General features: G+C 39.5%; 3 protein-coding genes and 1 long non-coding RNA gene across 6 annotated transcripts; all 4 read right to left on the bottom strand.

The window, feature by feature from the left end:
* Positions 1-3,657: 3,657 nt before the first annotated feature.
* LOC120287152 (disease resistance protein RPV1-like) lies at positions 3,658-4,167 on the bottom strand. The gene has a single exon (XM_039299857.1). The coding sequence runs from the start codon at positions 4,165-4,167 to the stop codon at positions 3,658-3,660; it is 510 nt and encodes a 169-aa protein (XP_039155791.1).
* Positions 4,168-16,587: 12,420 nt separating this feature from the next.
* LOC120286482 (disease resistance protein RPV1-like) lies at positions 16,588-19,639 on the bottom strand. Of its 2 annotated transcripts, none has more exons than XM_039298712.1 (3): positions 19,405-19,639; positions 18,673-18,945; positions 16,588-18,551 (listed from the first exon to the last, which is right to left on the bottom strand). In XM_039298712.1, exons 1-3 carry the CDS (start codon positions 19,618-19,620, stop codon positions 17,751-17,753), a joined length of 1,290 nt encoding a protein of 429 aa, XP_039154646.1. In that variant the 5' UTR covers positions 19,621-19,639; the 3' UTR covers positions 16,588-17,750. The 2 variants fall into 2 exon arrangements, with proteins under 2 accessions (XP_039154646.1, XP_039154647.1); XM_039298713.1 differs by having other exon boundaries at positions 17,767-17,998.
* A 236-nt stretch (positions 19,640-19,875) lies between these two features.
* LOC120287151 (TMV resistance protein N-like) lies at positions 19,876-20,226 on the bottom strand. Its single transcript, XM_039299855.1, has one exon. It carries the CDS (start codon positions 20,224-20,226, stop codon positions 19,876-19,878), a length of 351 nt encoding a protein of 116 aa, XP_039155789.1.
* A 214-nt stretch (positions 20,227-20,440) lies between these two features.
* On the bottom strand, positions 20,441-23,005 carry LOC120286483. 2 transcript variants are annotated; one of them, XR_005545136.1, is made up of 3 exons: positions 22,839-23,005; positions 22,115-22,629; positions 20,441-20,501 (listed from the first exon to the last, which is right to left on the bottom strand). It is a non-coding gene; the product is annotated as an uncharacterized LOC120286483 (long non-coding RNA). The 2 variants fall into 2 exon arrangements; XR_005545135.1 differs by lacking the exon at positions 20,441-20,501 and having other exon boundaries at positions 21,979-22,629.
* Positions 23,006-23,857: the final 852 nt, after the last annotated feature.

The raw sequence follows: 23,857 nt of genomic DNA, 5'->3' as shown, positions 1-23,857 counted from the left end.
AATGAACATCTGTTAAGCCTAGTCATAAATAATAAATTCATACTTAAGAGATAGGGCAAAAGTCACCAAAAACCTCATATTATGCTTACTATGACTCATTTTTCCTAAACTCTTTTCGATAATATCAAAAATCCCAAACCTATGCCTATATAACACATGTCATTGAGCACCTTTAAAAATCTTCCCACATGGATATTGGAAGGAAACTAGTGATGAGCACCCACGTGGTTTTGAAATAAAAACAACATTGTTTTGCCTGAAAAATCATTTCATAAAATCTTGATAGAGGATAAATGTGTCAAATATGTACAAGTTTAGATTTCTTTTTTATGTCACAAGAAAAATGTTAAAAGTAAATGCGTCATAGTGGGCATTATTTGAGATTTTTATGTAAAAAAAAAAAGGTTTAAAATAAATGTATCACAATGGATATAAGTGAACTTTTTTTTGTGGCTTTTTCCTCTAAGAGACAATCCAAGTGAATAAAGCATAATAACTTCCTGCATCAAAAAAATCAATTTGAAAAGGAAACCATCATCAAGCAATATATCGTATGGCCAAAAAAGTGACATGATAATCGGCGGTGAATGTGCGTTGCAAATTAGGCTTTATTCCACGTCCAGCGCCGCCAAATTTGTCGATGCCCCCCAGCTCTACAGGTTTGCAAACAAAAGCCAAAATGAAAACTTCTGTTATGCTTTGATGTAATCCAAACGCACCTGATAATTTAGAGAAGGGTTATTTGTTCCACAATACCGAAAATGAGACTAGCTTCCTCCTTTTAATGGTGCATGCAGCTTCTTCTGGCGGCATCCAATCTATCTTCAACTTGGTCAATGATGGCATGTCAGGCAAACTTTTCAAGGACATGCATTGTTTGATCTTCACATGCTTCAAAAGATTCAATTCTTTTAGGCCTTTGACATCTCTCATCTTTCCACAATAATCTAATTCGAGATCCGCCAGATTTTTCAATTTCGAAAGGCTAGGCAATTGTTCGATCATATCACACCGAGAAATTTTTAGTACCTTCAGCGATTCCAGTTCCCCCAAACCTGGAATCTCTGCCAGTTTGTGTAAGTCAGTGAGATGCAACTCTCGCAGCCTCTTCAAGCACGATAGATTGGGTGTACTCTCCAGGAATATGCACGACAGTATCATCAATCCTCCTAACCTCTCCAAGTATTTAAGGACGGGGAAGTGTGGCATCGGACATCCTTCGATGGAGAGAAACGACAAGTTTTGAAGTCGGAAAAATCTGGCAGCTGCGGGATCCAGCTAAGAGTCAAGCTTGATAAGCTACGTGGAAGCCGATTGATGGACTGCGCGTCCTCCCAAGGCGAGATAATTTCATCCACGCTCCAGGATGATTTACTTGGATGTTTGCTTCACACATAGAGTAATTCTAAACACAGTAGGTTCGAGAGGTCGGGAAGGAAAAGGAATTTAGCAGTTCTAACACATAGGTATTTCAAACTCGAGGGAAGCTCTGGCAACTGCGAAAGCTGGTTGCTTCCAATTTTAAGTGTTCGGAGACTAGAGAAACCACTGATCTTTGGAGGCACTATAAAGATTGGACTCCATTCTAAGTCCAAGATTTTTAGACAGTCAGGCTCCACATTTCCCACGGGATTGCATGCCTGAGACCCCCACAAAATGAGGCATCCAGCACTTCAAGTGTCTCCACCTCTCTTAGAGCACAAGGTATCATGCGTATCATTGTGCATGCCAACCTCATGATTTTGAGTCTCTTCATATTTCCAATAGAATTAGGGAGAACGTGGATCCCTGATTCTCGTAAATCCAACTCGACCAATGATTCAAGTTCCTCAATAGTGTCTGGAAGCTCATGTAAATTCTTTCACCTAATCAAAAGCAAGTGTGTGAGATTCGTTAGCCTTCCAATAGAGTGAGGAAGTTGGCCGATACCGTGATGAGATCGAATTTCAAATTTCGTCAAAGATCTTAGATTGCCTAGTGTCTCGGGAAACTCGAATGGTTCGTAACTAGAGGGCATGATAATCTCCATCAAGCATTCTAGAGAACCAATTTCTTTGGGCTACCCTTTGAGGAATCACATCCGGCAATATTCAAAGTACTTGGCAGTTTTAGCTTACCGATTGAGCTATCAATTGTAGACAAATTCACACAATCGGCAAGAATCAATTTCTTCAACTCGCCAAATTCAGAAAAATCAGGTGTCTTGGTCAACATTTTGCAGTGCGTCAAATCTATAATTTTCAACTTTTTCTCCTGCTATGGAAAAGAAAGGTCTATTACATGCGAATGAAAAGTATGAGAAAACAGTAGCATACAACTAAATAGCAAAGGTCAATTGAGAGAATTTGAAGCAAAAGTAGGCAAGCGAGGTGTGTCAATACCTTGATTTGCCTCCATCCACTCCAGTAGTGGGTGACATTGCTCCTTGAAAGGTCAAGCACAACTAAATTCACCATATGGAGATTTGTCGCTGAAGATGCAATGAGCAATCACGCCAAGAAAGCCATTTCAGACTACAAAGAAGATTTTTGAAGTTGCCTACAAAATTTATTCTTTCCCTTTAAGGAACCTCAGCATTGGCAAACAGGCTAATTCTTCAGGGGTTAAGTCATGACTAATACCCAAACTGAGTGCTCGTACATTTCGTTTTTCCTACCAGTAACAGCAAAGGATAAAGATGAGTGCGCACCATAGGAGCAATAAACCAAGGAAGTAGCATCAATATCAGTAGTTCTTCTTCGACCCCGCATTCTAATTAAATAAAACGCAGATTGTAGCAAAAATACCTTTTCTTTTTTGTCAATTTGAAAATAAGACAAAACCAAGCATGTTTAAAATGTTAATTCGGTGTTGATTTTTCTGTCCTTTCACAGACTAGATATCTTTTGAAGGAAACAAATAACTCATTTCATTCTCACCGAAACAAGAAAAGAAAAATTTTAACTGACCGAACTGCTCCTTAGCTTTCTCCTCGTTTCACATGGGTAAGGCATTAAATAAACTATTGTAGTTTATAGAGTCGCTTTCCATGTCTCTATAAATTAGTAAACAAAGCATGCTGATATTCTCGATTTCAAAGCACGCAACGAAAGAATCTGCTGGATTAATTATATATTCTACTCTTAAAAACTTTCACCTCACTGCCCCTCAGTATGTCTAGCCTATTCCCATCAATCCACACCCAACGACGCTTTCCAGCATCTTCGAAATTCTCTTCCTTGATAATGTACCTTCCGATCTTTAAGTTCATCGTGCATCCAAAACTTATTGTCCTCATCAATCTTTATCAACGACATAAGGAGAAGATCATCAATTACACTACAGGAGGAATATCCACAATCATCCCACATGTAATACACGTGTCTTGTCCTCCCCAATGCAAAAACATGCTACGTCTAGGAATATTTCTTTTCTTCTGCAATCCAATTTGTTAAAACTTATCATCAATGTGTCCCGGACTTTATCACATAAGACTTGCTTTAAATCCTTCAACGTCTCGCCCCACTCTAATCTGACCGTGCGGGCAAAAAGAGAACCCATGACTTCCAGGGTCAAAGGAAGCCTTCCTATGCTTGACACGACTTCTATTGAGAAATTGTGCCAATCTTTTGGAGGAGTATCACTTCCAAAGGCATGCTTGCTAAAAAGCTGAATCGCTCAATCCAAAGACATCTCCTTTATTGGGTAGTCCATGTAATAGCTAGATCCCATTTGGTTGTACTCATAAGACATTGTCCTATCTTTTATTGTTCTTCTGTCCTGGACTGTGATGATAATCCTACTTCCGGAGCCGAACCGTTTGTCGCTCCCTACGAGGTTCTCAAGTTGCTTCTCGTTCACATTGTCAACAACAACCATAACCTTTTTGTTGCTAAGTCCTTTTCTTATGTGATTGATCCCGTCGTTAGTATCATGGATTCCATCGACAGAGTTCGAGCCTAGTGTGTCGGATAACAATTTTCTTTGCACATGTAAAAGACCATGACGTTGTGACAAGTCTTGGACGTCTTCAAGGAAACTAGAGTACTTGAATTTGAACAAGAATCGATTGAAGATAACCTTAGCAAGAGTTGATTTACCAATGCCACCTGTCCCATGGATTATGACGAATCGTACGCCATCAAAGTCAAAATCCAACAATTCCTTTATAGCTTCTTCATCATCCATTTTAACTAGATGGTCAGGAAGAGATCTATTCTTCACCTTCAACTTAAGTTGAACCCCTCAAACAATCGATTCTATAAGTTCCCCGTACCTGCATATAGAGATGGTGGACAAATTCAGATTGAGAAAATGATGACACCATACTATTCCTTGCTTTCAGCAATATACGATTTGAATAAGATAATGTACATATATTAAGACCGTTTTGCAAGCAGTGGCAGCTTTTTAAATAACAAATTTGATTTCATTTAAACATAAGAACCCCAAGCTACTGTGGCTGCTGGCCAGATTTCCATGGGTTGGGTTTAAACGCTAACACTGCTGCCCAAACTCATTTATTGGGTTCAAACTAGCACTCGGTTTGGATGCAGTGATTAAGAGAAAAAGGAAAGAATTCGGATAATAACAAAAAGAAATAAATGGTCGATTTTACGGTTCTTCGTGTGTTCACGAAAGATAAAAAAAAGAAAATGAAGGATATTAGGTCATTTCATATTCGGTTGAAGCACAGAAGAGAGTGGAAGAGAATCTAATTATATCTTTGTGACTATTTTTTCCTTCTACTTATTCATAGATTAAATAAATGAGAATTGACTTTAGTAACTAGGCCTTTGGCTTGTTAAAAATTCAATATCAGCAACAATTAACTCACGTCATAGAATGCTATCGTGTAAATTAGTGCAACAGAAGTAAAAGTGGATTCGAATTCCTATATGATGCACATGGGACCGAACTCGAATTTCCTAAACAATGAGGCCCTTCAGATAAAGTTATTATTAATTATTATGATAGAGTTATTAAGCGTCTTCAAGCCCAACTTTGTCCCAACCCTACCGCGACCTTCTATGAAACTTCCTCCAGATATTAACTTAATGATCAATATAAACAAATATATAAAAAGAATCTGCAGGTGCTGAATTAACATGGTTACAAAAATCTAATGTCAAATAACGAGGCAACAGACCTTTACCATCAAACTAGTTGAAGTCCCATGCGCTGCACGGACCAGAAGTTGATTTATTAAAATATTTGTTTTGGAGATATATGATGTAACTTTACGAAGTGAGCATTCATTTATCAACCGAACAACAAAATTCTGCTAGGAACATATGAATCATTAGTTTAGTCCTTCTTCCTATATTATGCCTTTTTTTTTCATTTGAATGTAGTTTTCTAAATAAGTAAAATCTGTAGTTTATTGTGGGATCTTGATCTTTGTTGATTTCCAGTAATATTTACTCAGTCGGACTTGTGTAGAGATTAGTTATATTCTATAATTAACAGGATCTTTTGCAATTGGTTATTGTACCTGTAGATAAACCATAGGTTGTAATATTGAAGTTAAGCAAGCGAATCATTGTCATGGCTATTCTATTTGTAACTTAGGTCCGTTCGTTTTGCAAAAAATGACTTCCAGGAAAATGTTTTCTGGATTTTCCAATGTTCGTTTCACGAAAAATGAATTATTTAAGGAAAATGTTTTCCATCATTGAAAAAAACAATATTTAAAAATGAGGAAAATGTTTTCCACTTAGAAGTGGAAAACATTTTCCATAACTTCTTCCATCTTGCTTTTTTTTACCAATACATTTTCGTTTTATTTTTATGCTTTCTTTTTCTTTTGTTTTAAAAAATTGAGTTTTTAATTTTTTTTAATTTTTTTTTCTTTTCTTTCTTTACTTTTCATCTTCTTCTTTGGCCTTGGCCGATCGCGACCATGGCGGCGGCCGGCAACCGGCCGCAAGTCGGCTCGAGCCTCGCCCCAAGCCGGTGAGGCTCCGCCTAGCCCGATTTGGCAAAGCCGAGCTCGGGCCTAGTCTAATCTAGCGAAGCCGAGCTTGGGCCTAGCCTGATGCAGGCGAAGCCAAGCTCGAGCCTCGCCAAATCGGGCGGCGGAGCTCTCGGCCTAGGGTGGAGCTTGCGGCTCGCCATGTCCGGCGAGCTAGGCGGGCTTGAGCCTCACCTCGAGCTCACGAGAGGTTTGCCGGGCTGCGCGAGTCGCGAGCTCACCGAATCTAGCGGCGGAGCTCGACCTCCCGATCCGGGTGAGCCCAAGCTCTGCCGCTAGATCCAGCGAGCTCGCGGCTTGCTAGAGCCCGGCGAAACTTTGGTGAGCTCGGGCAAGATTGGCCGAGCCTCGAGCTCGCCGAATCTAGCGATTGGGTCTTGGTCTGGTGGTGCCCGGGCAGCCATCCATCGTTAGGCATGCGGCGGAGAAAAGGAGGAGGAAGGAAAAATTAAAAATAATAAAAATTTCGATTTTTAAAAAATACAAATAATTAAAAATTCATTTTTTTAAATATAACAAAATAATTTTTTGGTCAATTAAAAATATTAAAATTCAATTTTTGATAATTTTTCTCAAACAATTAAATTAGCTAACGAATAGTATAAAATATTTTCCACTCAAAGTTTAGATTTTAGCCGAACACTTTGGAAAATAGAGTTATTTTCTGGAAAATGACTTCTAGGAAACGTTTTCCTGGAAACATGATATTTTCACGAAACGAACAGATCCTTAGTATTGGTGCCCCATATCTTCATGAAAACTCAACAGTTGTTCACTTTAATGTCGCGATTCAGTTAAAAAATCTTGCTAACGCAAAGCTGAGCCTACTACGAAATCCTCTAACTTTGAAACTAGGGTGCTGCTCAAATTGAGCTTTGCCCATCACTCCCTTCCCCATAATAACACCTTCCCACGAGGAGCACTTTCCACGGTTGTCCTCGTCTATCTGGCGAAAGATTCTCCTTGCTCCTCCTCTAACAACACCTTCCACTGTTGTCCTTGTTGATTTCAGCACAAGCGAAAGGCCGCCTTGCTCCACCTCTTTATCATCGTGCCACACAGTCAATAGTCTCGTCCAGTTGCAGCTCCATTCCATGTGAACATGATGGATGTATCCTCCTCTTTTCCCTTGGCCTCTTTTACTTTTCTCTTGAAGGAACTCTAATCCTTACTACAATAACTTTTACCTCCAAAAATTGAATTGACACGATCAGTTAACTCATCAGCCGCCATAAAAGCACTAGGTCGAGTTTTTTTACCCGCAGGTCACGCCCTACCACATAGAGAGCTATTTTTTTATGCATTTTTGAATTGTTTTCTTATGAATTTCGGAATTTTATAAATTTAAAATTTTGATTTTTTTAAATATTTTGCATGCATTTTTTAATTGTGTTTAAAAAATAATTTTTTCCTAGATTTTTAAAATTTTCTTTTTAAATTTTTAGAATATTATTTTTCTAAATAATTTTTTTAAATAATTTTTTTTGAATTAATTATTTTAATAAAATACAAAAATAAGGACATCGGCATGGACTATCAACCGCGGTCAGGCTCGGGCCCGCCGAGCAGGACCAATACTCGGGCGGATTCCCACATTGAGCCCAATTCGACCTAGACCTTGAAACAAACCTGAACTAAACTCAAAAGCCCAAGTCACCTAAAACGTCCAGCCCAAACCAAAGCAAACTAGACAAGTCCAAATAATCTCAAACGAATTAAACCCAAACTCCATAAGACCAATTCGGCCCAAACCAAACAAGTCCAGACTCGATCAACTTAAGCCCAATCCAGATTTACTAAAGTTCAACGCAAGCTCATTTCCCATTTTCTTCTCTCTCTAAAAATATGGTCGATCTCCCCCATTGCTCTCTGGATTCTCCCTATCCTCCCCAAAACACGAGCCCTTCAATCTTCAACGTCAAAACTCAAGTCACCAACACAAAACGTCTGCTATGGATCACAGTCATTGTACCACGGCCCATCTTCAATTATGACTCCACAACGATGCGTAACATATAAAATGGACGATGATAGTAGAGCCCAGTCAAGCATCGTGCCAGTATTCACATCCACTATGAGAACATTGCACATGATAAAACAACACACAGGCACCACCGAACGAGACTCGAAAAAGAGAAAAGAAAACGCATGTTGAACTGTGGTGACAAAAAACGTATTTTGAGGCTAGAGAGAGATCACCATCAAGCGTACCCCATAGCTACACGTTCAAGCGACTCAAAATCGGAAGAAAATATGAACGGCCTTGGTGCAAACTTTTTGTCAAACGTGTGGTGGGCGTCAAATGAAAGAAAAACCTGGACAAGAACAAGTCTCAAACCGGATTAGAGCTCAACACGAATCAACGGGAATGCTCAACATCCTCCTCGAAAACAGCCCTATGTCGACTTTTTCCGCCAAAATCTCGATTTGTAGAAAAATCTTCGGAAACTAAGTCGACATTTCTAAAATGACTTGTAACACGATAGAACTTTCAATTTTTGAAATCAGATTCAAATTTGTGATTAATTTCAATCCGGCGCGATTTTAGCGTGACCTAGGCTATCGGGTAGTTTTCAAAAAAATTAGTGTAAATGACCCGTGGTCGATTTTCTTCAAGCCACAATGAACCTCTTCGACACATTGGCGACTTTTGGTTGTTGTGAAAATCTCGAGAATTCAAATACGGACACAGGGTACCAAAATGATAGAAAAATCAGTCTAGTGCCGTCGACACAGGGTACCAAAATGACAGAAAAATCGATAGTACCAATTGACGAGAATTTCTCAATTTGGTGGAATCACCCATGTTTAACCACATATCTCAGTCAAATCGACTCATTTCGATTTCTAATCAATCTTTACTATGCCGTAATGATTTCTGCGAGATGAGCACGGTCGAGTAATCAATTCCTGATCGAATTCTCAAGTCTATTGCATTAAAATTCCTTAATGAAATGAGATAAATTCTGAGAATAGCACTATAGGTACGTCGATGAAAGGCCCGATTAATTTAATTGAAAGCAGAATTAAAAATCCAAGATGTCACATGTGCTATGATGTGCAATTGATTGCTTGATGGTAGTTATTAATTTTTAGTATAAAACTCGATTTTATGGGCTTTTAAATGGAAAAATGCCAGTTGTCGGTTTTGGACACCAATTTTTATATACTATATAAAACCGTGGAGTTTTAAATTGGGAGTGTACCAAATTTGACGGTTCGATTTGAATATGTGACTATGCACGACTATTTTACCAAGATTTTTAATACGAAGAAAAATTGGCCAAGTTCATGATTTGAAAACAAAGCATTTGACATCAAGGTATGGTGTTTTTGGCTAAATATGTGCTCATATTGTCACTAAATGGAACCTGTCCTGATGCGTTTTACGTGAGAAAATGCTTGATTAAGTTCGGATGCCCCCACGTCAACGGGATGCCATTCGCGATGGAGGCCGGAACAAAACTCCTTTGTGGAATGCCGTTTAGGCGGAGGATGCTAGACGTTGGCGTGCCCGACGGGGTGGGACGATGCCCAGTTACGCCAGATGACCGCCGACTTTTGAGTTGGTTGTGGCCGATGGGTCGTAATAATCGGAACATGCCTAAATGGTTGTGATACTTTGTGTCACGCCTCGATCCTCGGGCGCGTGCCCATTCCGGCAGGTCGATTAAGTAGCGATGTTTCAGGATGCATTGCTAACCCATTCATTTTAAATGTGCATGCGGAAGCAAATAATAATCCTAAAGAAATAACATAATGGGATAGGAAAGTAGGGCCATACTTTTCGTACCTAAAAAAAACAACCACACTTATATACATATACAACAACTGAGTTATATATATACAATCAGGGTGGGGTTTCCAATTCACTACGGGTCATCATCCTCGATTTCTCCTTCTTCCACACTTGAGCTGGAGCATACTACTGAGTACACCGGAGAATCTGGATCATCAAGCTTAGGGTCCTTCGAGTCCACCACTGAACCATCCTTAGGGTTTGCCGTGCCCTTTCCAAAAGTAACCTCCATCACATACAGAGGTATCTCAAATTCCGGTACGGGGCCCTTTCTTTGTCTATTACGATAATGGCGATACTATGACTTATATTGATGGGGCACTTTTTTGGGTAAACCCGCATCAACCCAAACTATGGACTTCACCAATACGTACTATAATCCTTCAGGGTGCCCATGTATCGGAATATGGTAACTCTGCTCTGTGAACTTCTTAGGTTGTCCAAAATGTTTAGGAGGGACTGCCATTTATGGACCTGAAATGTTATCCCACAATGGGGTGAGATGACGTCTCAACGAGTTCAACCCCCTAAGACCCGACTAAGAAGAAAATACGCCTTGAGGGCTGCCTAATCACAGTCATAAATCAGATGACTTACCTTGGCCTTAGTCTCTTTCTACAAATCAGTATCTCAAAACTCAACCAATCATTTCAATTCACCAAATCAGATCGAACTATCGATCAATCGACCCAGTCGATTACATGTCATCACGACCTTCTCTCGGTCGGCCAAATCAATACTATCTAATAATTCCGCTCATGCCAGGGCTGCTCCCTCTAAGCTAATATTAGATAGTATAGCTTGCGCTAAGCTGATAAATAGTTTACTACTCCCTTACTAAGTTGACATATTAGAGCCCATAGGTTGATATAGTATACTAATAATGCTCACTCTAAACTGATAATAATATTGTTCGCTCTAAGCTGATAAGGTATACTGCTCGTGCTAAGCTGACATATTAGAGCCGGTAGGTTGATATAGTATACCGGTATACTGCTTTCTATCTAAGCTGACATATCGCCCATAGGCCGATATAGTATACCACCCCAACGATACAACCAATTCATCATTTTTATCATATCCGATAAAAATAACCATGTGTGGGTACACGGTCGATCTTAACCAAAATAGAATACTTTCACTTTCGAACATTCCACTAATTTCAGCAATCCCAAAATATATTTTTGGCGCTGTAGACCGACGCCCGGTGATTTTCTAATTAATTACCAAAATTATCAATTTCTGATATAATTATGCCCAATGACAAATCACACCCATTGGTATAAATTAGAACTCAATTAAATAAACATATCACACAATTGCAATCAGCATAAAATTCCGGTCACCGGTTATTTCGGTCTAATTTCCGAAAAATAAATAATTAATTAAATAATTACGGAAAATAATTAATAAATGCCAAAAATAGCAACTTAGGCCCGTAAAGCCTAATTGAAAGCCGAGATGGGCCCGGAAAATTTTCGAGCCACTCTAGATAAATACTAGAGCTTGTCTAGGCCCTAATTGCACTAAACTAACAACCTAAAATGCATCGATAATTAATTAAATTACTAATCTAATTTAACTATCTAATACATGCTTAACTTAAGCTAATCAACCCTTAAACGTCATTAACTTACTGAGCGAGGATTAGTGAGTTAAACTCACTTGATTAATTAACCACTCGGTTCAAAACGACGAGGGGCAAGAAACTCCAAAGCGGGTTTGGCAAACGGGGTCCGGAAGGCACCAAAAATAGGCCTAACAGTCACTTGAAACCTTGGAACTTCAGCCTCTGTTTGGTGCGACTTTGGGGTCGAGAAGGGCTACTCAATCGATGGGATGGGGCGAAAACTAGCAACGGTGGGCGGTGGGGCTATTATGGGGACCAGATGGAGCTTAGCTGGCCTTCGACAGTCACAGCGGCGACGAACGGCGTCCTAAGGGTCTGCTGGTCACATGAGCTGGCAAGACGGTGGGGTTGGGATGGTAGGTGAGCTCAACGAGTAGACGGGCATGCGGAGGTGCGTGACGGCGAACGATGGTGGTCTGGTGGCCTGGCGGGTGGCTGCGACGCTAAGCTGGCTGCAGCTTCGGCCTCTGTACTTTGGGATTTTTCAAACAGCAAGCTGGGACAGAGGTGGGGAGGAACCGACGGTGGGGGCAAGAGGAAGGATGGGGAACAAGTTTGGATAGGAGGGGGACCAACTTAATCTTCTATCTCTATCTCTTTGTCCCACTTGAGGGCTCCACCAAACCCCAACTGGTGTCCATAGCAAGTTTTCAACCCAATATACCCCTTCTAGAAGGCTTGAGGAGGTCCAAAAGGTTAGGTCCATGGGGCATACGAATTTGTACACAATTCTCTCCCATTGGACTTCAATTCCTCCTTAAATCAATACCAATTGGCCCTAAAAATTCCAATACCAAGTCCTCGATCAAATTAGTATTTTTCATCATCAATTGATCCCATTTACTTCCCAATTTCGCGATAAAAAATGGTCCTCTAAATTTTACCGGACAAAAACGGCCCTACCTCAACTTTTTTTCAAAAGTCTCGATTTGCGAAAAATCTTCGGAGAGAGTTGACATTCCTAAAATAACTCGTGATATGACGTAACTTTCAATTTTGAAATTTGATTTAAATTCGTGGTTAATTTCACTCCGACGCGTTTTTAGTGTAACCTGGCTACTAGGTAGCTTTTAGAAATTTTTAGTACAAATGACCCGTGGTCGATTTTCTTCGAGCCACAATGAACCCATTCGATACATTGGCGATTCTTAGTTATCATGAAAATCTCGATGATTCAAATACGGACACAGGGTACCAAAATAACAGAAAAATCAGTCTAGTGCCGATCGACGAGAATTTTGTAATTTAGTGGAATCACCCACGTTTAGCCACACATATCAGTCGAATCGACCTATCTCTGATCTTTAATCAACTTTTAACTGTACCGTAATGACCTCTGCAGATAAGCACGGTCGAGTAGCCGATTATTGGTTGAATTCTCAAGTCTAATTATTAAAATTCCTTAATGACTTCCCCAAATAGTTTAGTTATCTCACGTGATCAGTTCTGAGAATAACACTATAGGTGAGTTGATGAAAGACCCGATTTATTTAATGGAAAACAGAATTAAAAATTTGGGATGTCACACTTTGCGTTTGATTATAGGGCAAAATTGTTAGGCATGGTATGTGACATGTCATAACGGTTTTACCTTATAATCGGGACCCATGTGAATGTTTGGAGGATGAGAATTATGTATTCTGGTTATTAATTATGCTTGTCGTATTTATAATGGCATATGTGATGCGCTAATATGCAGGGACGTGCTGAGGCGAGGTGAGTTTTGTATGGTGCGTGCTTAGGCCACCTTTGAGGAGAATTTGCATCCTAATCGAGGTTTAAGGTTTTGACTCGCTAAGATTTTATCTCACCCCGTTGTGGCTAACCTTTTTTTAGGTCCTTAGTATGGAGATCCATCCAATCTGGTTCAGGGTTCCGTGGGACATGGAATCAAAGTCTACCTTATTCCTTATCCCTAGGACCACATGGACTCGCGAGTTAGTGGTGACTACGATTTGGGTCAATGAGGGCCTCCTTAATGTGGTACTTCATCACTTCAAGGCGTGATTCATTAATGAGCGTAACGGTGCTCGAGAGGGTCCTTTGTAGGGTTTTGATAAACCGCCGTCAGAATGGAGGATGGGGAATTAGGTCACCCCATGGACATCGATATTCCGAACGGTGTCGTGGAGGACCCAGAGCCCGAGTCGGAGGGGTCCGTGGTGTAGGTCGCCTAGGAGTTCCTTTTTGAGATAGACTTGTATATATGAACTCGGAGGGTTGACTTGATATATATATAAAGCGTAGTTTGTGAAAAATCACTAGCATGTTTTTACTATCCCCATGTTTACTTGTTGGCCGAGTGTTTATTTAATTTGTTTCCGCATGTGCTTAATTGAAAGATAAAAAGAACGGGTCAGCGACGCATCTTAGGACGTTGCATTTTTAATCGACCGTCGAGGGATGTGCGCGTACTTGGGGTTGGGGGCATGCCAGATAACTTATCGCCTTAAATGTGATAGCCTATCACCAAAACCCGATAACTTATCATCAATAATCCTATTGTCATTTAAAGTCTAATAACCTATCGCCCTAACATGATAACTTATCACCCTAGGCTCGATAGCTTATCACCCACGATAACCTATCGCCCTAAAAGTTTGATAACCTATTACTTTGAAACTTGATAACCTATCACTAAACGTTCGATAACCTATCTAGGCCTAATAATCACATATCACACAACATTCACTTATCACACTAATAAATCATCATTTAACCATAATCAAGCCCTAAACTACTCCTAAAGTGCAACGATAACCCTAATCAAGGGTTAGAAAACCACTCACAAACAATTCGAGCTTTGAAACATGCCAGGTGAAGGAACAACAAGATCGGACAACAGTTGGTCTCACGTCCACAGCGTGCGAGTGAGCTAGACAGCGACTGAATCGCAATCCGGCGGTCGCACGACGTTGGTCCAGCGGCCGTTTGGCATTGGCATAGCCTCTAGGCTTCGCAAGGGACTAAACCGGAGAAGAAACGAGGGAGAGGGAGCACAGGCAAGGGCTGCACAGCATCGAACAGCCCTTGAGGAGGCTGGTCAGTCAACTTTGAGCGGTGATTTGGCGGCGCAGATGGCAATCCAGCATTGGGGTTCAAAGGACGGTTGCCGATGAGATAAAAACAAGAGGAAACAAATGAAGAACAAGCTTGCAAAGAGAGCAATGGAGGTGCTAGTGGTGGTGGTGAGGCAAGAGAGATAGAGAGATTGAAACCAAAACAAGTGTAGAAATAAGAGAGAATGAGGGTGAGAGAGAGTGAACCGGCGGTGAGGGGGAGATGGAAGAGAGAGTATGATGTCAAGTCCCAATTAATGCCCATCAAATCCCTTGAGCTTAGGGGTGTCAAAAACCGAACCGAAAATCGAATCGAATTGAACCGAACCGAAAAATTTGATTCGGTTCGGTTCTCATTAAAAATCAAAATTTTGTTTATCGGTTCGGTTTTATCGGTTAACCTAGGACCGAATCGAACCAACGAACTGATAAAAAAATTATTTTTTTGAAAACAAATAATATATACAACAGAAAAAAAAAAAAAAAAAAAAAAGCAAATGCAAAACCGAAAACTAAAAGCTCGGAACCAAAAACCGAAAATTGAATCGAATCAAAATTTCGGTTTAGTTTGGAAGTTTTTCTAACGGTTCGGTTCGGTTCGGTTTTCCAAAAAAAACCGAACCGAACTGAACCGTTGACACCCCTACTTGAGCTCATGTCAATCAAGATGGCTTATGGAAGAAGCAAAATCCTTGAATTAAATGAGAGATAGATTACACTCAAATGACTAGGTTAATGCTAGATTAGGCTAGGTAGGCTAGATATCCTCTTCCCCGTCCTCTTGCCGCCCAAATTCAAGTGCCGCCCCTTCACTTGTCAATTTCCATATTTGCCCTTTTGTCCTTATTCCAATGAAAGGGGATTTTGATCATTTCACAAAGATCTCGCACTATTCATGCATTATTTACGTCCTTGCATGCATTTAATGTCAAGATCTTGTCAAAAGAGGGCTTGAAGAGCCCATGGGCCTCCCTTGGCCGCCCACCACTTGGGTGTGTGGGCCTTGGGCCGCCCACTTGGGCATGGGCCCATTGGGTCCCCCCATGGCCTGTTCCACTTTTCCGCACTTATACATCCTTATCGATGAAAAATCGAGTTTTCGCTCTAAAGTGGCCTTTTTCGATACTCTCGTGGTTTATCGATCCTCAAGGTTATCTCATCCAACAATCGCTTGTCGAAACAATTTCATTCTGAAAAACTGGGTCGGAACAAGGATGTCACAAATAAACTAGTAATAATCTAGATTGTGCAAATATTTGGTCTTGGAATGTACTGGTCACTTGATCATTTGATTAGAACATTAATCAAGATGAATATAGCGGTTAACAAAGTTTGAAATCTAGAAAAGGACCGCCAAAGTTGATTAGGAGTTGTTTGGGCAATTATGAGCAAGACACTGACTAATAGAAGTACACTAAAACTATTCTAATAGACCACCAATATCAAGGAGACGTTGCTGATGTTAGAGAGCTATTCTTATGACTTCTAGCAAGGTTTTGCTATTGGCAATGGTAGAACCAATGGCTACTTAAGGATTTCAATTAGGAGTGGTCATTTGAGGATGGATGGTTATATATTAAGTCTAAGAGAAGGCAAGTCATGTGTTTGGAGTGTTCTTCTTTGCTTTGTTTATGTTGATATTAACTGTGTACTCTTGATGTCAATGTTTGGGTCATGCCACTATTTGCAATTAGTGACAAGAGCAAGTGTACAAAAGTGATAACAATACGTGAGTCCTAATAGTTTAACCTATTGGAAAGACGGTACTTGCTGATTATAACTTTTCTTAAAGATTGCTAGTGGATTCTAGCTTTGTCTTGGCTGTTAGTGTTGAGAGTGGACGTAAACTTGGGGATAAAGGTGAAATATTATATATTTGCTTGCAATATCATCTATCTCTTCACTAATAGCATCACAATTTATTTATGCTGATATTTGAAATTTAATTTGTTATATTCCGCAAAAAAAATTCATAGTTCTAAACCAATCTATTCACTCTTTTAGGTAGTACTGTTAGCTCCAACACTTAGATCCTCTTAATCTTTCATAACGGGGTGGAGGATTGGGGATGGAGCAATAAGACTCAATCCTCAATTTTTATTTTGTAATTAATGTATTTAAAGTCCTAAAATTTAATGCGAAAGTATGACTGAATTTTAAAATTCTTATATAATGCAATGCATCACAAGAATTCCATTTCAAAAAGAAAACATCATCTTAACGTAGTCAAGAAGAAATCTAATATATGGCTCAAGAAGTGACATTACATGAGGCCATTGGATCATTTCATGTCGGTGGTGAATGCGAGTTGCAAATTTGGCTTTGTTCCACGTGCCAGGCCGCAGAATTGGGTCTAATCCACATGCAGGGCATGGAAACTATGAATACTCACCGCCAACACCTTCTTTGTCCTTTATCCAAGCCAGCTCTACAAGTTAGCAAACACAAGCAGAAAAGAGAACTTCTGTTATGCTTTGATTAATCAAAACACGCCCAAGAATTTCGACAAGGCTACCGAGGCGCCCTTTGGATCGAAGGACAATCTGGGAGGAGTGCAGGCACGGTGACTGAATGATGTTTTCCCCAGCTTTTGGCGGCATTCAATATTTTTCTAACCTGGTGAATGCTGACAATTCAGACACACTTTCCATAGATGTGCAAAAAAAATTTCTGCCTTCTTCAAAAAATTCTACTCTTTCAAGCCTTCGACGGCTCTTAACTTTGGACAAAACCGAATAGAGCGATGCTTCAGATTTTTCAACTTCGACAGGTTAGGCAATTTTTTAATTGCATAACAAAAACTAATTTTTAGAGACTTCAGAGATTCCACTTCCCCCAAACCTGGAATCTCTGCCAGTTTGGTTAAACGATGTAGATATAATGTTTGTAGCCTCTTCAAGCATGATAGATCGGGTGTGCTGTCGATGAATTCGCACCAAGATATCCTCAATTCCCTTAAGCTCTCCAAGTATTTAAGTATGGGCAAGTGTGGCATCTGATAGTTACTGATTTGGAGAACTGACAAGCTTTTGAAGCCAAAAAAATCAGGCAATTGCGGGATGCAGCTAAGTTTCAAGGTTGATAAGCCACGTGGAAGTCGATGGATGGACTGCGCGTCCTTCCAAAGCGAGATTATCTTGTTCTCTCCAGAGAAAAACCCTTGTTTTACACTCCCATAGTACCCTTGTTGTACACTCCCATAGTCAGTACGTATAAATTCTTTGCTCAATTCGAGATGATCTAAATGAACTAGGCTCGAGAGGTCAGGAGGAAGAACAGGGATATCAGCATCTTCAACCACTAGACATTTCAAGCTCGAGGAAGCTTTGGCAACGGGAGAAGCCGGCGACCTGAAATTTTAAGTGTCTGGAGACTGAAGAAATCACCGATCTTTCTCGGCACAGTAGAGATTGGGCTCCCATTCAAGTCCAGGATCCTCAGACGGTTTAGGCTCCACATTTCCCATGGGATTTCATCCTTGAGGCACCAACAATACGAGGCATTGAGCTCTTCGAGTGTCTCCACCCTTCCGAGCACACAAGGTATCGTGTGTATCTCTGTGGATGCCACATTTAAGACTTTTAGTCTCTTTAGATTTCCAATGGAATCAGGGAGAACATTGATGTTTGAATTACTTATATTTAACTCAACCAATGATTCTAATTCCCCAATAGAGTCTGGAAGCTCTGTTAGATTATAGCAATCAGTCAACCACAAACACGTAAGATTCGTTAACTTTCCAATAGAGTAAGGAAGTTGGTGGATACTATAGTTACTCAAAGTTTGAAACCTCATCAAAGATTTTAGACTGCCCAATGTCTCAGGAAGCTTGAACAGTTTGGATAAGGATGACCTGGTAGTCTGGGGCACGATAATCTCCGATAAGCATTCTAGAGAACCGATTTCCTTAGGCAACCCTTGAAGGGAATGGCACCCCTTGATATCTAAAGTCCTTAGCTGTCTTAGCTTATTGATTGACCCGTCAATCGTAGCCAATCTCACACACCAAGCGAGAATCAATTTCTCCAACTTGCCAAACTTGGAAAAACTGGGTGTCTTGGTTAACCTCTCGCATCCCGTTAAATCTAGAACTTTCAACTTTTTCGCCTTCTACAATTTATATAAAAGGCAATTACATGCCCACAAAAATCATGAGAATACAATAGCATACAAATAGCTAACAAATGTCAATTGATAGAATTTTAAGCAAACATGAGCGAGGTGTCAGTACCTTGATTTGCCTCCATCCACCCCAATTGTGGGTGATGTTGCTTCTCGAAAGGTCAAGCACGACCAAATTCACCAGGTGAAGATTCACGGCTGAAAGATCGAATGGGCAATGATGCCAAGACAGCCATCTCAGATTACGAAGAAGATTATTGAAGTTGCCTACGAAATTCATTCTCCGCCCTCCAAGGAACCTTAGCTGTGGCAGACGGGATAATTCTGCAGGTGTTAAGTCATGACTAATACCTATACTGAGTGCTCGTACAACTTGTTTTTCCTACCAGCAGCAGCAGAGAATAAAGATGAGCATACAACGATATTAATAGTTCTTCCCCGTCACCAAATAATCTAATCAAACGCAAGGTTGTAACAAAACAATATTCATTTTTTCTATCAATTTAAAAATAAGAAAAACGAAGCATGTTTAAAATGTTCATTCGGGGTTGATTTTTCTGTCTTTTTACAGACTAAACACCTTCAAGGAAACACAAAAATCTTCATTCTCGCACCGGAACAAGAAACAGAGAATTTTAACTAATCAAACCGCGCCGCAGCTTTCTACTCGTCTCATGACTTAGGCATGAAAACATATACTTCTATTGTTTATAGAGTTGCTTTCTATTTCTTTATAAATTAGCAAACAAAGAAGGCCATCAACTAATAATGCTGATTTTAAAGCACATGACAAGAGATTTTGCTTGGATTGACTATATCTTCTACTCTTAATAAGTTTTACCTCATTGCTTCTCGGTATGTCTAAAGTATTCTCATCAATCAACACCCAAATGCGCTTTCCAGCATCTTCAACATTGTCTTTTTTGACGATGTACCTTCCTAGATCTCGAACTTCATCATGCATCCAAAATCTATTGTCCTCATCGATCTTTATCAATGACATGAGCAGAAGAACATCAATCACGCTGCGTGAGGAATAGCCACTATTACGCCACATGTAGTCCGCATAAGTCTTTTCTCCCGATGCAAAAACATGCTATGTCTAGGAATATGGCTTTTTCTATATCGTCCAATTTGTTGATACTTATCATCAATGTTTGTCGAACGTCTGTACACGGGGCTTGCTTTGAGTCCTCCAATGTCTCATCCCATTCCGATCTGGCCGTGGAGGCAAAAAGAGAACCCATGACTTCCAAAGTCAAAGGAAGCCTTCCTATGCTTGAAACGACTTTTTTGAGAATTTGTAGCAATCTTACTGGAGGAGTATCGCTTCTAAAGGCATGCTTACTAAAAGCTGAATCGCTAAATCAAAGGGCATCTCCTTTATTGAGTAATCCATGTAAAAGCTAGGTTGCCTTTGGTTGTCTTTATTTCGTATTATCCTTATGTCCCTAAGTGTGACAATGATCCTACTTCCGCTCCCAAACCAATCATAGCTTCCTGCCAGGTTCTCAAGTTGCTTCTTCTCGTCCACATTATCGACAACAACCAGAACTTTCGCTTTGCCAAGTCCTCTTCTTATGCGATCAATCCCGTCGTTGGTGTCATACATTTCTTCAGTAGAGTTCGAGCCCAATGTTTCAGACAGTAGTTTCTTTTGCATGTCTAAAAGACGATGACTTTGGACATCTTCAAGGAAACTATAACAATCAAATTTAGACCGAATTGGTTGAAGATAACACTAGCAAGAGTTGACTTGCCAATACCACCCGTTCCATGGATTATAATGAAACGTACATGGTCATCAGAGTTAATATCCAGCAGTTCCTCTATATATTCTAGATCATTCATTTCAACTAGATTGTCGGAAGAGTTCTATTCTTCCCCTTCAGCTTAAGCAAAACCTCTCGAACAATTAGTTTTATAAGTTCACCATACCTGCCGATATAAGCTAAATATATTAAGAAAGATTCACAACGGCAGCAATTTTCAAATAGCATATTTGAATCCATTTAAATGTAAACATCTCAAGTTACAATGAAAATGATCTAAATTATAAAGGGCTTGAATTAGTTGATGTGGCTGGCCAGATTCCCATAGGTTGGATTGAAACACCAACTACTGCCTAGACTTTCTTAGGAACTGGAAAGGATTAGGATATTGATCAGAGAAAGGAATGGTTGGATTTTGTGATTGTTTGTATGCTTACGGAAGGAAAAAAAATGTGAAACGAAGGACTTTAGTCCATTTCATATATGATTGAAGAAGAAAAAAAGTAGAAAGCAATGAAATTATATCTTTATGATTATTTTATCCGTCTACTTATTCATCGATTATATAAATGAAATTTAAGTTTAGCAACTTTGGCATGTTTAAGATTCAATATGAGCAACAATTAACTCATGTTATAGATGAGAACTGGGAGACTTCATCGAGATACCGTCAATCTAGCCATTACCGTCGAGATCTCAGCTTAGACACATCTAGGGATGCTGCCTCCAGATCTTGAGGAGACGTTAAAGAATGGTGACTAGCCAAGCTTGGGTTTTATTGTTTGGAAAGTTTAGTGCACACGTGAGCAATTAAAGAGCCAATCAATTTGTGACAAGTGTCTGAGCGGCAGCGTCGACATTGTCACTAAACTTCTCCCATTTCCAAATCAGTTATGAACCAAGTAAGGGTGTGGTGCGAGATTATTGCTTCTAGGAACCATCTATATAATACTTGTTATTTTGAAAACTAATAGAGTTTTAATAACAATTACTCTTATCGGATTTTATTTTTTTAGCCAAAACTCTGTTGGGTTTAAAAAATATAAATCTGTTACATTGTTTGGTTTCATGAATAACATATGTAATAAACGTGGAATACCATCAGAATTTCTGAAATACTCCTAAAATCAAAATTATGAAACGTATGGCTGTTAGTGCAACTAAACGTGCTGTTAATGTTTCGCGAGTCTTTTTTTTTTTTTTTCTTTTGCAAGAAGCACCATCAAAACGCTAGGGAGAGCCGTCATATTTTGTAGATAAAATTCACCACCATAGCAGTCTATACAGTTCCCTTAATAGTAGTAGAGAAGATGTGACTAGACCTGAGTTTCCTTTTTCTTCATGAAACTAATAATTTAATGTGCTGGCAACATTTGGAGATTGATCAAACATTCATATGCTAGTAGTACAAAATCAGGATGTTCGATCTCCAGTGAATAAGCATTAATTTTTGTCTGTTTGTTGCTTCCGTTTCCTTTCTCCTAATTTGTTGAAAATTATTTATTTTGCTATTTAAATTTGCGGTCTTTGACAACCAAACAAGATTCTAACTCAACATTCAACAACGTGACCATGACATAACATACGCATGAAAATTCTTTCAACTTACATATCAATTATAGAGAAATTAATAACTTGAAGAGTAGATTGAATATGATATAAAAGTCGATCAATATCCTTAAATGTATAACTTGACTAATTAAGTTATACCTTACAAAAATAAATACTTCACATGTTATATTAAAAATATAGCTAAAAAACAAGTTGTGAAAAATTTACCCTTTTCCTTCAAGCTTCCAACCTACTCTTGTCGGAACCTCAACGAGAGCATCTCCCCAGCGTTTTTACTTCATGTGAGTCGTACTTCTTCTCATGCTCGGAGAGGGCAGCTCTGTACAATTTGGTTTTAAGTTTTACATCATCTATATCCACGTCAATGAAGATAGGGAGGATCTCCTTTTTCCCATCTGATTTTGAAGTGCAATCTACCATATGCGCAACCTCACGAAGACACCATGGACTGGAAGCGAAGCCCTTGGAGAAGATAGGGATATAGATTTGAGAGTCGTTAAGGGCTCGCAAAAGCCCTCCCTCAATCTTTTGACCGACTGAGAGCTCTTTATCGTCTTTGAAGACACGGATTCCTTTCTCCACCATGTCATAATAGAGGCAACTAGTAAAGTTATCTCGAGTATCTGATCCCCTGAAACTCAGGAATACCTCAAACTCCATTCCTGAGGTGTTAGTGGCTGGAGCCATCACACGTCGCAAACGAGACTTGAGACAGGATCTACCTGAATGAAAATTGTCAATGGGCTTGCTTTAGGCAGGATATCAATTGGGGAAGGTTTAAAAACAAAAGAAAAAAATACAGGCGGTAGTTATGATTAGCCAGGATTTACAGCTATCAATTGGTGATGGCAAGCTCTGAAAGAAATCGAAAATACAGCACCCCAAAATCGAAACATTGGACCAAGAAATTAAAAACGAGACAAGAGAGTACCTAGTGGGCTGATTGAAGGCCGATCAAGCAAGGCAAGGGCGCGACCTGCGAGATCGAGGGAGAAAGGAGACGAGACGGCGACTTAGGCAAGACTGGAGAGACATCGGAGGCGCAGCTGAAGACTAGCGAGAGAGGGGGAGATGGAGAGGGGTCAAAATCCGAGAATGAGAACTAAAGGACAATAATGCAATTGAAAAGAGTGAAAAGAAAAAAACAAAGCAAAAGTTAAAGAAAAGGGCAATGCTTATGTAACGGTACTGTTATCCTTTCAAAATAACGGTGCACTCTTGGCCACAAATTGCTGACTGTATTACGAGAGATTTTTCAAGCTAGTCTCATCATTTTTCTCATTTCTTCCAATACTTTCTTTTGAGAAGAAGGATGAAAGATGTGGCCTTCTAGTGAATGACCACTTTCCACACTGCTCCTTGATACATTTGATCATTCGAAGAGTAAAAACAAAAGACTTCTCCGTTGTCTAACTAAAGTAACTCCATTGAACCCTTTCTATGAAGCTTCTCCGTGAGATGCAACTCAACCATATGCCCAAAAAAACAAAACAAAACAAAACCATCTTCGTTATCTTACAATGTTGCTGGTTGTAGACATATGTATAAAATTAATAAATTCAATTTGTTATGATTTTGGTAGAAATATGACACATATTGTTCTTTAAAATTTTCATTATGACATCTCGTATCGTAAAATGTGAGTCACATTTTAGAATATTTCACATTGGATTAGACTAAAAAAGTTAGAATTCATAAAATTAGAAAGAATTGCATCTTAAAATATCTTGCGCTTGGGAAAGACAAAATGTCTTAACGTCATAAAATATAAGAGATTGCTTCATGAAGTTTTACACTTGATTATAATCAATGTTTCAATATTTGGTTTAGCCAATTCAATCAAGAACTTGCCCTTAGTCATGTCCGATGATCACTAAGAATTGAATTGGTCCAAATCTAGATCAAACTGGCTTGAATAATGTTCAACAATTGAACTGACAAACTAAAAAA

Source organism: Eucalyptus grandis, chromosome 8 (genome assembly GCF_016545825.1).
Source record: "Eucalyptus grandis isolate ANBG69807.140 chromosome 8, ASM1654582v1, whole genome shotgun sequence".
Taxonomy (NCBI): Eukaryota; Viridiplantae; Streptophyta; class Magnoliopsida; order Myrtales; family Myrtaceae; genus Eucalyptus; species Eucalyptus grandis.
Note: the sequence above shows the minus strand (reverse complement) of the source record. Positions and strands in the feature narration are given on the sequence as shown.